This window comes from Mycteria americana, chromosome 1 (genome assembly GCF_035582795.1).
Source record: "Mycteria americana isolate JAX WOST 10 ecotype Jacksonville Zoo and Gardens chromosome 1, USCA_MyAme_1.0, whole genome shotgun sequence".
Lineage (NCBI taxonomy): Eukaryota > Metazoa > Chordata > Aves > Ciconiiformes > Ciconiidae > Mycteria > Mycteria americana.
Genome location: NC_134365.1, coordinates 62,449,751 through 62,461,800, shown reverse-complemented (window position 1 = coordinate 62,461,800; position 12,050 = coordinate 62,449,751). Strand labels below are relative to the sequence as shown.

General features: G+C 42.1%; 1 protein-coding gene across 1 annotated transcript; it reads left to right on the top strand.

Moving 5' to 3' along the window:
- Window positions 1-532: 532 nt before the first annotated feature.
- HSP90B1 (heat shock protein 90 beta family member 1) lies at window positions 533-10,587 on the top strand. Its single transcript, XM_075502686.1, is given in 21 exon segments — window positions 533-569; window positions 572-669; window positions 671-814; window positions 817-952; window positions 1,502-1,601; window positions 2,295-2,436; window positions 2,516-2,632; window positions 3,021-3,352; window positions 4,214-4,325; window positions 5,014-5,130; window positions 5,725-5,841; window positions 6,430-6,567; window positions 6,678-6,755; window positions 6,848-6,913; window positions 7,175-7,444; window positions 7,675-7,920; window positions 8,204-8,340; window positions 8,749-8,827; window positions 8,925-9,080; window positions 9,649-9,747; window positions 10,328-10,587. Coding segments are annotated over 21 exon segments (2,751 nt in total). The 3' UTR covers window positions 10,358-10,587.
- Window positions 10,588-12,050: the final 1,463 nt, after the last annotated feature.

Genomic DNA, 12,050 nt, shown 5'->3' with positions numbered 1-12,050 from the left:
CTAATGGCGCCCCCCCCGCCCCGCGCAGCTCCCGCGCCGCGGCGGCAGGGGGCGCCGTGTGTCCCGCCGGTGCGGACTACAGCTCCCGGCATGCAACGCGGCGCAAAGAGCGCATGCGCTCACCGCCGGCCTCGCACCCCTGCCCGTGGTAGGGGGCGGGGGGAGGGATCCCCATCCGGCGGGGCTGGCGGGAGGGACCCGTCACCGCCGCCCCTCGTCTGCCGGCGGCTGCGGCGGCCCAAGCCTGACGTTGCCCCCGCCGCTCGGGCGCACTGTTTATGGTCGCCCTGCCCGTAACTTTTCGCTCGTCTTTGGTACCCGGGGGTGCGGCGGACCGCCACGACCGGAAGCACCCGTTGCCATAGCAACCGTCGCCCCGGTAAACATCCCGGCTGCCCCCGGAAGCGATCGGCGCTGGCCTCCCATGTGGTGATTGTCCTTATCGCTCCTGGACGCGGCCTCAGCGGCTGCGGCCCACGTGGCCTCGGCGTTAAACATTAACGGCTTATTCATTAAAACATAACGAGAGGCCATGCCGGTTAAATCCCTCCGCGGCAACCATTGGCCAAGCGCCCCTCCGCCCGGCCAATCGGCGCCGGCCACGCTCCGTCCGCAGGAAACCGCACATGGAAAGCCACGATTGGCGGCGATAGCTGCAGGCCCCTCCCTTCCAGCCTTCCCATTGGCTGTATATTTGGCGTGGTACGCTCCGATTGGCCCGTGGCGGAGCGGCTCCCCCTACCCCCCCGCGCCCCGGGTTGATAAGGCGGAGGGGGAGGGCCGCGGCCGCTCCAGCGGGCTCAGCAGCGGCGCGGGGCGGGCGCTGCGGCCGGTGGCGGGCTCGGGAGCGCGGGGCAGGGGTGCCTAGGGCCGTTCTCTTCTGCGACCGCAGCCCACGTCGCCATGAGGTCGGTGTGGGGGCTCGCTCTGGCGTGCACGCTGCTCCTGGCCGGTGAGTGCCCACGGGCTTCTAGAAGCTTCTGGCGGGTGGTGGTTGGGAGGGGGAGGGCGTCGGGGTCTCGGCCACCAGCCTCCCCCGCCCTTCTCCATCTTTTCGCTAGGGTAAGTGGGACGGAGGCCGACGAGAAGCGAGGTGGGGCCCTTGGCGTCTGGGGGGGACGGGGACGACCCCTCATTCTCCCGCGTCCCCGCTCTTCTCCGTGCGGGCGTACGGAGGGGAGGGGGAAAGCGGTGCCCGGCCTCCTGCCTTGCTCTGCCCGGGCTGCTGCCGGTGCCGCTCTCTAGGGAGCGGGGGGAGGGGGGCGGTACGTCTAACGCGGCTCATGCGCCGTGACGGGAGGGGGCGGAGGGTGGGCGGGGGGGGGGTCCGTCCCCTTCCCCCATCTCTGATGTCTCGGGTTGGGCTGAAGTTTTCTCGGGGAGCCGGGGGTGGAGGGACAGAACTGAGCCTAAAACCTTGGGGAGGGGTAAGCAGAGAACTTCGGTAGTGTCTGTTGGGGGTCAGGCTCAGCTCAGGTCGTTGGATTCCTTGTTTTCCCAGTATCCGTTAGAGCTGATGAGGTGGATGTGGATGGGACCGTTGAAGATGACTTGGGTAAAAGCAGAGAAGGGTCTCGAACAGATGATGAAGTTGTTCAGAGGTTAGTACCTGGGGTTCTGGGTAAGTTATTTCTGAAACATTAAGGCTTTCTCTTGCTCTTGAACGGTCAGTTAGAGCACCAATAGTGCCTAAAGCCTCAGAAATAGTGGGGGAGCTCTGCCATTCAAAAGAGAGATCAAGTCAGCTGGGAGAAATATTTCTGAAAAAGACTGTTTACTTCTAAATAGAAGTGAGTCTGAGAACTTGGATTCAGAAATATTCAACTTGTTTTTATCTAATACCAATAGTGTGTCAATATCAATAGTTGTATAAAACCCAATAAATTAATAGGAGCTTACTCTTGCATGTAACTGCATGTGGTAAATGGCGTCAGTTGAGTCCCTACCAATGAAATAGCTCTACGCCTATGAGCCACCCCATCTTCTGTGAGGTATACCACATTCTGAGGATTACAGGGGTTTTAACATACCTGTATTCTTCCATGAATTTCTTTTTAGGAAAAAAGCGTTACTTGCAAGCATGGATTTTTCACTCAAGTTTTAGATTAAGGTTATGCAGTTGAGGATAGCTACTCTTGCACATACCTCATTTGATCATGCAACTTTAGGGCTGTATAAGTGATTAAGGATCTTACTGTTATTCTAACTAGACTATTACTGCTGTTGCTAGACAATAAAATCAGTGATACTGTATGTGGACAAGACTTCTTGACAGGTTTTCATTGTCCTAACAGAGAGGAAGAAGCTATCCAGCTAGATGGCCTAAATGCATCCCAGATCAAAGAAATGAGAGAAAAATCTGAGAAGTTTGCATTTCAAGCAGAAGTGAACAGAATGATGAAACTTATTATCAATTCTTTATATAAAAATAAAGAGGTTAGTGCCTTTCTCAGTAGAACACGTTAGAACTGTTCGTGTGTGTTCTGGAATTCCTGACTATTGGTTTCTATTTCAGATTTTCCTGAGGGAACTTATTTCAAATGCTTCGGATGCTTTAGATAAGATACGGTTAATATCCTTAACTGATGAAAATGCTCTTGCTGGTAATGAAGAACTTACGGTCAAAATCAAGGTACGAAGCATTAGGTGCAATTGTCTCTTACGGAGGAGGGGTGGGAGGAATGTAAAGAAAAGATAGTGCACCACTAAATCTAAGTTTTTGGCTTAATACTGATGCAAATACAAACTAGGACTACATCAGGACACTTGCAATTAACTTTATCAAAGACTACTCTTAATGGTGAAAATATAGTTCTGATTCTATAAAGAGTAACTGAAGTATACAAATATTTTGAAGGTAGGTCTTCCTCACTTCTGTAGTTACTGCAAATTTGATTTATTGTAGCCAGGCATGTTTGAATTTGAATAGCTGCTACTCTACTTACCACTTTTCTGTGGCAGTGTAGTATGTATTAAGATTCAAAGTAAAGTCAAACTGCATCTTTCTCTTTTTTTTTTAGTGTGATAAAGAGAAGAACATGCTTCATGTTACAGATACTGGTATTGGCATGACAAAAGAGGAGTTAGTTAAAAACCTGGGTACCATTGCAAAATCTGGTACAAGTGAATTCTTAAACAAGATGACTGAAATGCAGGATGATAGCCAGTCAACATCCGAGTTAATTGGCCAGTTTGGTGTTGGCTTTTATTCTGCTTTCTTAGTAGCAGACAGAGTTATTGTCACATCAAAACACAACAATGATACTCAGCATATTTGGGAGTCAGATTCAAATGAATTCTCTGTGATTGATGACCCAAGAGGAAACACTTTAGGACGTGGCACAACCATAACGTAAGTATTAAGTTTCTTTGGGTTTAAAAGGAAAAAAAAGTTGTGGGGGTACACTTTGCTCATTGGCATATGTGGATTCCTTTAGCACTGTGACTTGTATATTGTTTGATTCTTGTATTACAGCTTTTTTCAGTTTAATAGAAACATGCAAACTACTAACTGTATCCAAAATAAATGTGGAATGATAATGTAGTTCACCTCACATTCCAGTAGATGAACAAAGAAAACCATGAGCATCTTGACAACTAACTGTTGGCGAGTAATTCCAGACAGTTCAGCTGCCTGCAAACTCATTCAGTTCCTCAACACAATTGTGGCCCATTAAAACCTATACAGGGCCTGTAGAGCTTCCTCTTGGAAACTGGCTGCTGTTTATATACCAGTGAGACTGGTCTGATGCAAATCTCAAACCAGAGATAGTTTGACAGTCCTATTTTCATTGCTTTCATGAGCAGATAAATTTATTTGATTTGGGTTTACAGAACTTCTTCCTGAAGAAGGCACTTAGTATGAAAAGGTTTGTCTCAGTGCCCTACTTCCAAGTAAAGCCAGTGAGAGTGCATCAAGGTCCTCATAAGTATCAATATGATTTGAGGTTTTCATTTAGACTTCTCGATATTGTGTTCTGTCCCAATTGTTGAAAACAATTACATATTTTTTCTCATTGGAGCAGTTTAGTAGGGATTGTATTTTTTGAGAGGTTTGCAGCTGAACTAATAAAAGCTCACTTGCATAAATTTCAATCGCTATAGCTACATTGGTAAGAAAATGCATTTCCTCCTGTAAAACTATTTTAAAATACTTGTCAAGCACTTTGACTGAAGTTTTGTTTTGTTTGTTTTTTTTTTAAATTTTCTTTAGCCTTGTCTTGAAGGAGGAAGCATCTGATTATCTTGAGCTGGATACTGTTAAAAATCTAGTAAAGAAATACTCACAGTTCATAAACTTCCCTATATATGTGTGGAGCAGCAAGGTAAGTATATTTAACTGAGCATTGCACAGTATGAGCTTTGGTTGTGAAAACTGTCTAGCCAGATCTTTCAGGAAGGTTTAGGGCATACTATAGAACTTCTACGTGTCTAATTTCTAAAATTCTTACATTCCTGACTCTTCTGGCTAGTATTTTACTAGTTACTTGCTCTCCAAAAGTCAGTGTGTTGCTAAAATCACAAACTTTCAAGGAACTTGCTTTTATTCTGACTCAAAGAACTTTACCAAAGGAGCAAGACTGCACTAATTACTAAGAAATATCTTCCACTGACTTTGGTAACTGGAAGCTTTGGTAAGCTCTCAAGTAGGGCCGTGGTTAGGTGTCCTTCTGAAGATTAGGTCAGCATCTTAACTTTTAGGCCTGTTCATCTGATCTTCTCTTGGTGTAGCCCTAACTTAAAATCACCCAAGTCTCTTGATTACCATTATGTGTAAAGCTACGGAAAAACTTAAATTTGAGTACAGTGACCTCCCAGTGTATTGAAAGAAACCATGTATTCATGAAAAATGCAACTAAAAAAACATAGCTACCTATACAGAAGTGCTTGCAATAGGCAAATAACACAAGTTAAACTAGTGCTCTGAGAGATTAAGCTGTTTGAGAGAATACTAGAAGATAGCTGGTAGGAAGCCAAGCAGTTCAAGTCCCCACTTTTCAATTGTCTCTTTAGACAGAGACTGTTGAAGAACCCATTGAAGAGGAGGAAGCAAAGGAGAAAGAAGAAGCAGATGATGATGAAGCTGCAGTTGAAGAAGAGGAGGAAGAAAAGAAACCAAAAACTAAGAAAGTAAGGTTTGTCAGACTTGGGGTTTTGTAACTCATGTGAGAGAGTTCAGGAATTTTCATAGGTAGTCTTCTAGAGGTTCACTTCAGTAGTGTGTGTGTGCTTTCAAAGAGCAGTCCTGTTTAAGTGCGGTTAGACATCTTGTCAGGAAATAAGATTGTAAACAAAATAGGGTTGGTTGAAATCAGGCAAATGACTGAAAATAGCCTTGTGAGGCAGTGGTCCCAAAACTCATAAATACTTGAGTGAACTGCTTGAAATGGTAGTGGACTTCAGTAATCTGACATTGTTTAAATTGAGTATACTCTACTGGAAGGCTTTTTTCAGAATGGCAGTAGGACAGAAATACTGATACTCAGTGAATGTTACATGTACCTAGGACACACTGTAGTGTAGACTTAAGTTTTGTTCCCATGTGTTACACTAATTTGTATACTTGCATGAGAATATCCAGGCCATTGCATAATTTATTTTGTAAATTAGAAAGGGCATGTATTTTTGATGTGCTATTTTATGACTTAGCCTCAGTGGAATGTCTTTGATTTAACCTGAAGTAAAGAATGAGTCTTTATTATAGTATGGTGTTTGCATACCTAGGTTGAAAAGACTGTCTGGGATTGGGAGCTCATGAATGACATAAAACCAATCTGGCAGAGACCATCTAAAGAAGTTGAAGAAGATGAATACAAAGCTTTTTACAAAACCTTTTCCAAGGTAAGCTCTGAGCCTCAAGATTGTTCCAAAGCAAGAGGCTTGCTACAGTATCTCTTGCTGTGTAAACAAAACTGAGTGTTTATAGGATAGGCTATTTCTGAAGAATTAATTAATTGCTGTCAGTAGGTAGACTGAATTGCAGAGATCCTAGGAGGTATAGTATCTCAGTCAGAAGTTAATCTTTTTTTTCCAGAGAGAAGGTACTGCCACTCAAGGACATATCGGCATGTCCTGGATATGCCTGGACAGGTGGATATGGGTGGCATGCCACCCAGGACATATCATCATGTCCATGATACTGTATTGGTTACTGTGTGCTATTGGTAACTTTTTGGTGTTGGCTTTTTAAAAAAAAAAAAAAACAACCCCAAACCAAACAAAACTGGTAGGTCTTAAGGAAGGTTATTTCTATATGAGTAACTCTGCTGAATCTGGAACCTTTGTCTCCATAATAGATTCTAACAAAGCATGGTTAGGTAGTTTAATTGTAAAATAATTGCACTTATTTGGCAAACTCATGTTACTACGGAAATGATTTAACTCACCAATATTTTCCCCATGTCAATTAAAAGATTTCTATCTTCACAGGAACATGATGACCCAATGGCTTACATCCACTTCACTGCTGAAGGGGAAGTAACTTTCAAATCCATCTTGTTTGTTCCCAATTCTGCTCCACGTGGCCTGTTTGATGAATATGGATCCAAAAAAAGTGATTTCATTAAGGTTAGGACAAGCAAGTGTGTGGGTATGGTTTCATGTCAAAAAAAAAAAAACCCAAACCACCAAAAAAAATCCCAAACCTAACCTGTCTGCTTTTTCCTCTTGTAATTCAGTTGTATGTTCGAAGAGTGTTCATCACTGATGACTTTCATGACATGATGCCCAAATATCTTAACTTCGTTAAGGGTGTTGTAAGTATTATAAGTCTTACTTGCATTTGATTTTTTTTTTTTAATCTTCAAATACTGTTAGCTATACTTACAGAAGTTTCTTCCTCAATTAGGTGGATTCTGATGATCTTCCTTTGAATGTATCTCGTGAAACACTTCAGCAGCATAAATTGTTAAAGGTAAGCTAGTTGTTCTTAAATTCCTTCATTGTAAACACATGACAGTAGCAAGATTTAGAAGAATAATGGCTTGATTCATTTACTTTATATAAGGAGTGTGAAATTAAAGTGTAGGAAACCCACGCACTGCTGTTTTCAGACTACCTCTGTTCACTTCAGATTAAACGCACTAAGTGTCTTGAATCCATCCTTTGCAGTGGCGTTGAATTGAGGGTTCTTCCAAGTGGTTATTGTTGTAACTTAGTATTGCTGCTTTTTTAGGTGATCAGAAAGAAACTTGTTCGCAAAACTCTTGATATGATCAAGAAAATTGCAGAAGAAAAATACAATGACACATTCTGGAAAGAGTTTGGTACTAATGTAAAGCTTGGAGTTATTGAGGATCACTCCAATCGTACACGACTGGCTAAACTTCTTCGCTTCCAGTCTTCTCATCATGAGAGTAACCTTACAAGCCTTGACCAGTATGTGGAAAGGATGAAAGAGAAGCAAGACAAAATTTATTTCATGGCAGGTGCCAGCAGAAAGGAGGTATGTGAGTGTGGAAGAAGGAGGGAAGGGGGGAAAAAATACTACAGCTCCTAGTTAAAGTACTACCATAAACATTGTGAACTGTATTTGTAAATGTGGAGGCTCCATGCTTATGTTAGTACTACAGTTCAGTTTTCCTTGTACCAACACTTGCAAATAGTGGTACATGTTTCCGTAGCTGCTGTTACCAATGCAATTAAACTGGCATCTGATCTGTTCTGTCATCTTAGGCTGAGTCCTCACCGTTTGTTGAGCGCCTTCTGAAAAAGGGCTATGAAGTGATATATCTGACTGAACCTGTAGATGAATACTGTATTCAGGCTCTGCCAGAGTTTGATGGCAAGAGGTTTCAGAATGTAGCGAAAGAAGGAGTTAAGTTTGAAGAAAGTGAGAAGTCTAAGGAGAGTCGGGAAGCCTTGGAAAAGGAATTTGAACCACTCTTAAATTGGATGAAAGACAAAGCTCTAAAAGACAAGGTAAACTGTTATGCTATATGTAATGCTTATTTGTAAATGCTGTTTTATTTGCTACAACACACCTTGCAGATCTCTGAGCATAGACTTGACAGTAGCTTCTCTGTCTTTCTATGGATAAATAAACATGTTGTTTAATACCTTTATTTCAGGAAGATAATGAGTTAGTGTCATCTTAGAGCCTTCAGAAAATATTGAAGTGACAGGAAATTTCAGAGTTAGTTACTTTATTCCCTGTATAAGCTATTAGCTCTGTGAACTAACATTAAGGCTTTTTTTTCTACAGATTGAAAAAGCTGTGCTATCTCAACGTTTAACCCAATCTCCATGTGCTCTTGTGGCTAGTCAGTATGGGTGGTCTGGTAACATGGAAAGAATCATGAAGGCTCAAGCTTACCAAACTGGGAAGGATATATCTACAAAGTAAGCTTTTGGTTATGTAGCAGCAGACATGAAATGTAGTCGATGGACTTCCTTGCTTGGTGTGGGCATGCCAAGCTTCCATCTGGTTCAGATGATCCTTCATATTTTTAAAGTCACTTATAACCAAGTTGCAGTCTCCATCATAGTCTTTCATTGTTATTTCAGAGGCCAGTATGTAAAACTCCTTGGTGAGTGAGACTCATCAGTGGCACTTGCTATTTGTCATTTGGTGACAAGAGATGGAACTGTCTTAGTAACTTGAATGCTTTTTAGAGTTAAGGTAGTAGTAAAGTAGGGCTGGGGGAGGAATACGGTTGTTACTGTGGCTGTAATCAGTATTCATGCGTTTAAAGATGTAGCTGGGTCCTGTACGTCAAAACTTAGTGATGTAACTTCTATTCTTTTCAGTTACTATGCTAGCCAAAAGAAGACATTTGAAATTAACCCCAGGCATCCACTGATCAAGGACATGCTGAGGCGAGTCAAGGTAAACAAATAACAGTAGTGAACTATTGACTACTTGGCTGCATACAACCTAGTTAACAGTCCTGGTTTGTTCTTTTTTTAATGCTCTTCCACATTAGGAAAATGAAGATGACAAAACAGTTTCAGATCTTGCAGTGGTGTTGTTTGAAACTGCAACTTTGAGATCAGGATATATGTTACCAGACACTAAGGAATATGGAGACAGAATAGAAAGGATGCTTCGTTTAAGTTTAAACATTGACCTGGATGCAAAGGTTAGTTTGCCTTCAACTTGGAGCTGATAATTGACTTATTGCTGCTACCTCTTAAAAAGAACATACTTGATAGATTTGCATAAAATGAAATGTATCTACCTTCCTAAGCTTAGGTGGGCCACCAGGAGCCTGATTCAAGTACCTGGGTGGGAAACTGATGAGTCTGTATGTCATGCTCATGTCCTCACTTCCACTCTTCTTTCCAGTTGCTTGGGATTCTGCTCTTCATTATGCTTCTCAAGTATTGTCCTGTCCTTAACTAAGGGGTGGTTCTATGGGAGTAAATTAGGGGCCAAAGGCACATGTGCCCATCTCATTAATGGAGAAATTCATAAGTGGGTATAAGTAATACAGGTTCTTATAATGCTGTGCAAGAACTTATGCTGGGTATCTTGCCGGAGGAGGCACGATAGTGTGTCAATGCTAAACAAACTTGCGTTCTCCTTCAGGTAGCTTGGGGCAAATGTTAGGAACTGATAGTGAGTACTTCTGTAGCCTGTATTTAGCTAGTCCACAACTAGTAAACATCCTAAGCAAATAAAGCAAATTGCTTGTGACCTTCCTACAGGTGGAGGAGGAACCTGAAGAGCCTGAAGATGCAGCTGAGGAGGCAGAACAAGATGAAGAGGAGGTGGATGCTGATGCTGAAGACAGTGAAACACAGAAGGTAAGGTCTCAAGTTTGACTCTCTTCTTACCAATGTTTATGTGCAGTTTTGTCCGTTGTGCTTCCTGGCAGCAAACGTGTTTGCTTTGCCTTTCATACTAGTTTTTAGTGTGAGGTTTTCCAAGCTTTTCTTGGAGGGGAAAAAAAACTGCAGCACAAATGACACTTAATTCCTTATCAAATTATATTGTAAGAAGGAAACACTTAGTTAAGTTCAAAGTTGGAGCTAAATTAAGCTTAAGAGATTGTAACAGAGTCCTCTATTGCAAGAAAACAGCAGCAAATCCTCTACAGTCAACTTAATGTTATCTGTTGGATTTCCACAGCTTGTGTGCAATAACATGAGTAAATTGGCAAGAGTTATAGTTTCAAATCCTTACAATACAGACTTGCAACAATGCTACAGACAACAATGCTACTTCTAAACAGTTCAACTGTTATTTGAAGTCAGCCTTCACTTATCTAATGTCTGCAGTTTTAATAATGTCTTGATGAATACCTAGGTTCAGTTATTCCAGGACAGCTCTTGTAATATTTTCCACTTTCAAAAAGCAACATTTTGATTCTGTTTGTCTCCACAGGAATCCACAGACGTGAAAGATGAACTGTAAGCTGCACCCAGCTACTGTCCTGCATTGGGGGGTTAAGAGGGAATGTGAATTAGACTGTTTTGGTTTTTTCCACTGTAAAATGTTGAGGGATGGTATGGGGTTTAAGGGTAAAGGAGGATTTTTTTAAGTTCACTTTTCTAAAAACATTCCTCATGAATGTAAATTTGTATTATTTAATGGACTTGGTGTAAAATCTTGTCATGTACAAAATAAAATGTTCCCAAACACCACTAACTCTAAATTTTACATAGTAAGCTCATCTTGTGGGCTAGCACAAAGAAACAAAGGGATTGCGTTGAGTGTTCAGGTCCTTTGTACAACAGGTGGTTTGCAGTCCTCACTGGCACAGCCACGCTTAACTGTGTAGGGTATGCCTATGGTTGGGTTTTGTGTTAACAAACTTGCTGTGCTGTTTAGCCAAAATGTACCTGTTATCTGAGAGCTGTCCTGAACTTCTAGTAGAAATAAGTATTCAAGAAGTTACATATCTACTGCCATCTTAAAGATGAGATGGGGTACTTAAAAATAGCATTGGAACTGAAGTCCTGCCAGCTTGTATGTGACTCGACTCCACTGTACAGAGTAGCTAGTGGTAGCTTTTACAGCTGAGATGAGGGGGGAAAAAAAATTGCTTTCACTGAAGTTGTGAACAACAACAACCAGAAGTGGCTTACTGCCTGTGAGCTTATTCCATCCTTACACCATCCTCCATGGTATTTGATAACCCTACCTTTAACTTGTGTAGCTACAGCAGTCCTGCTTTCTACAGTTTTTTAAAGGTGGAAGCTCTTGTGTGTTACAGTTATTCCTTAGTGCTGTTCTTCCTAAACTTCTTCACTCTTGTTCTATGTCTCTTTAGTATGGCGAAGCACTGTAAATACTTAATCTAACTCAAGCTAAATCTGCTGACACCAAACTAATGTAGACAGGTTGAACTGGAGGCACTGCTTGCTGTTCTATTCATTATATTCGCTGTATGTGGTGTTTGGATGAAGCGCTGCATTTTCTCACTAGTGCCTCTGCTTTGAAATGCCTTCATAGGGTTGGTAGACAGTGTTTACACTGAAGGCGCTTTTTTTGCCTTCCTCTATGGAAGAAGTACATAGGAGTAGTACTTCTACGCAGTGACTACTTAAGAAGCACTCATTAACAAACTTCACAAAAGTTGCAACCTGAAGCGAAATAAACTGTTTCTAATTAGGTGAGGGCACTAAACACTAACCTGAAGAACTTGCTTTCCATTTACTTTTACTAGGCTTCTATATTGCCCAAATACTGTTCCCCTGTAATAAATACAAGGGCCATGTATCAGTGTGGTTTTTGAGTTAGGGTTTACACAGAGACTTTGGCTTTATTGAAGTGTGCTGTTTGAGACTTCAGGGAATGGCAGCTTAGTTTTGGTTTTTGCTCACTGCAGTAGTATCTTAGATGCACTGTAGGAGCCTTTTGTTACTAGAACATACTGAGTGGTCTAACCAACTAGCAATATCAGCTTTAACAGCAGTCCTTTGTTAGTAAACTATTGAATAGGGCAGGTGCACCATTTCTTAAGGCATTGTTCTCTTACTATGGCAGTGCAACTTTTGTCTTTTGTGCTCTGTAGCAATCAACTGCTGCTGAGGTTTTGATGTAATACTTCCTAAAATAATCACTTCCAGTGATACACTTCTGAGTATATCATCAATACACACTC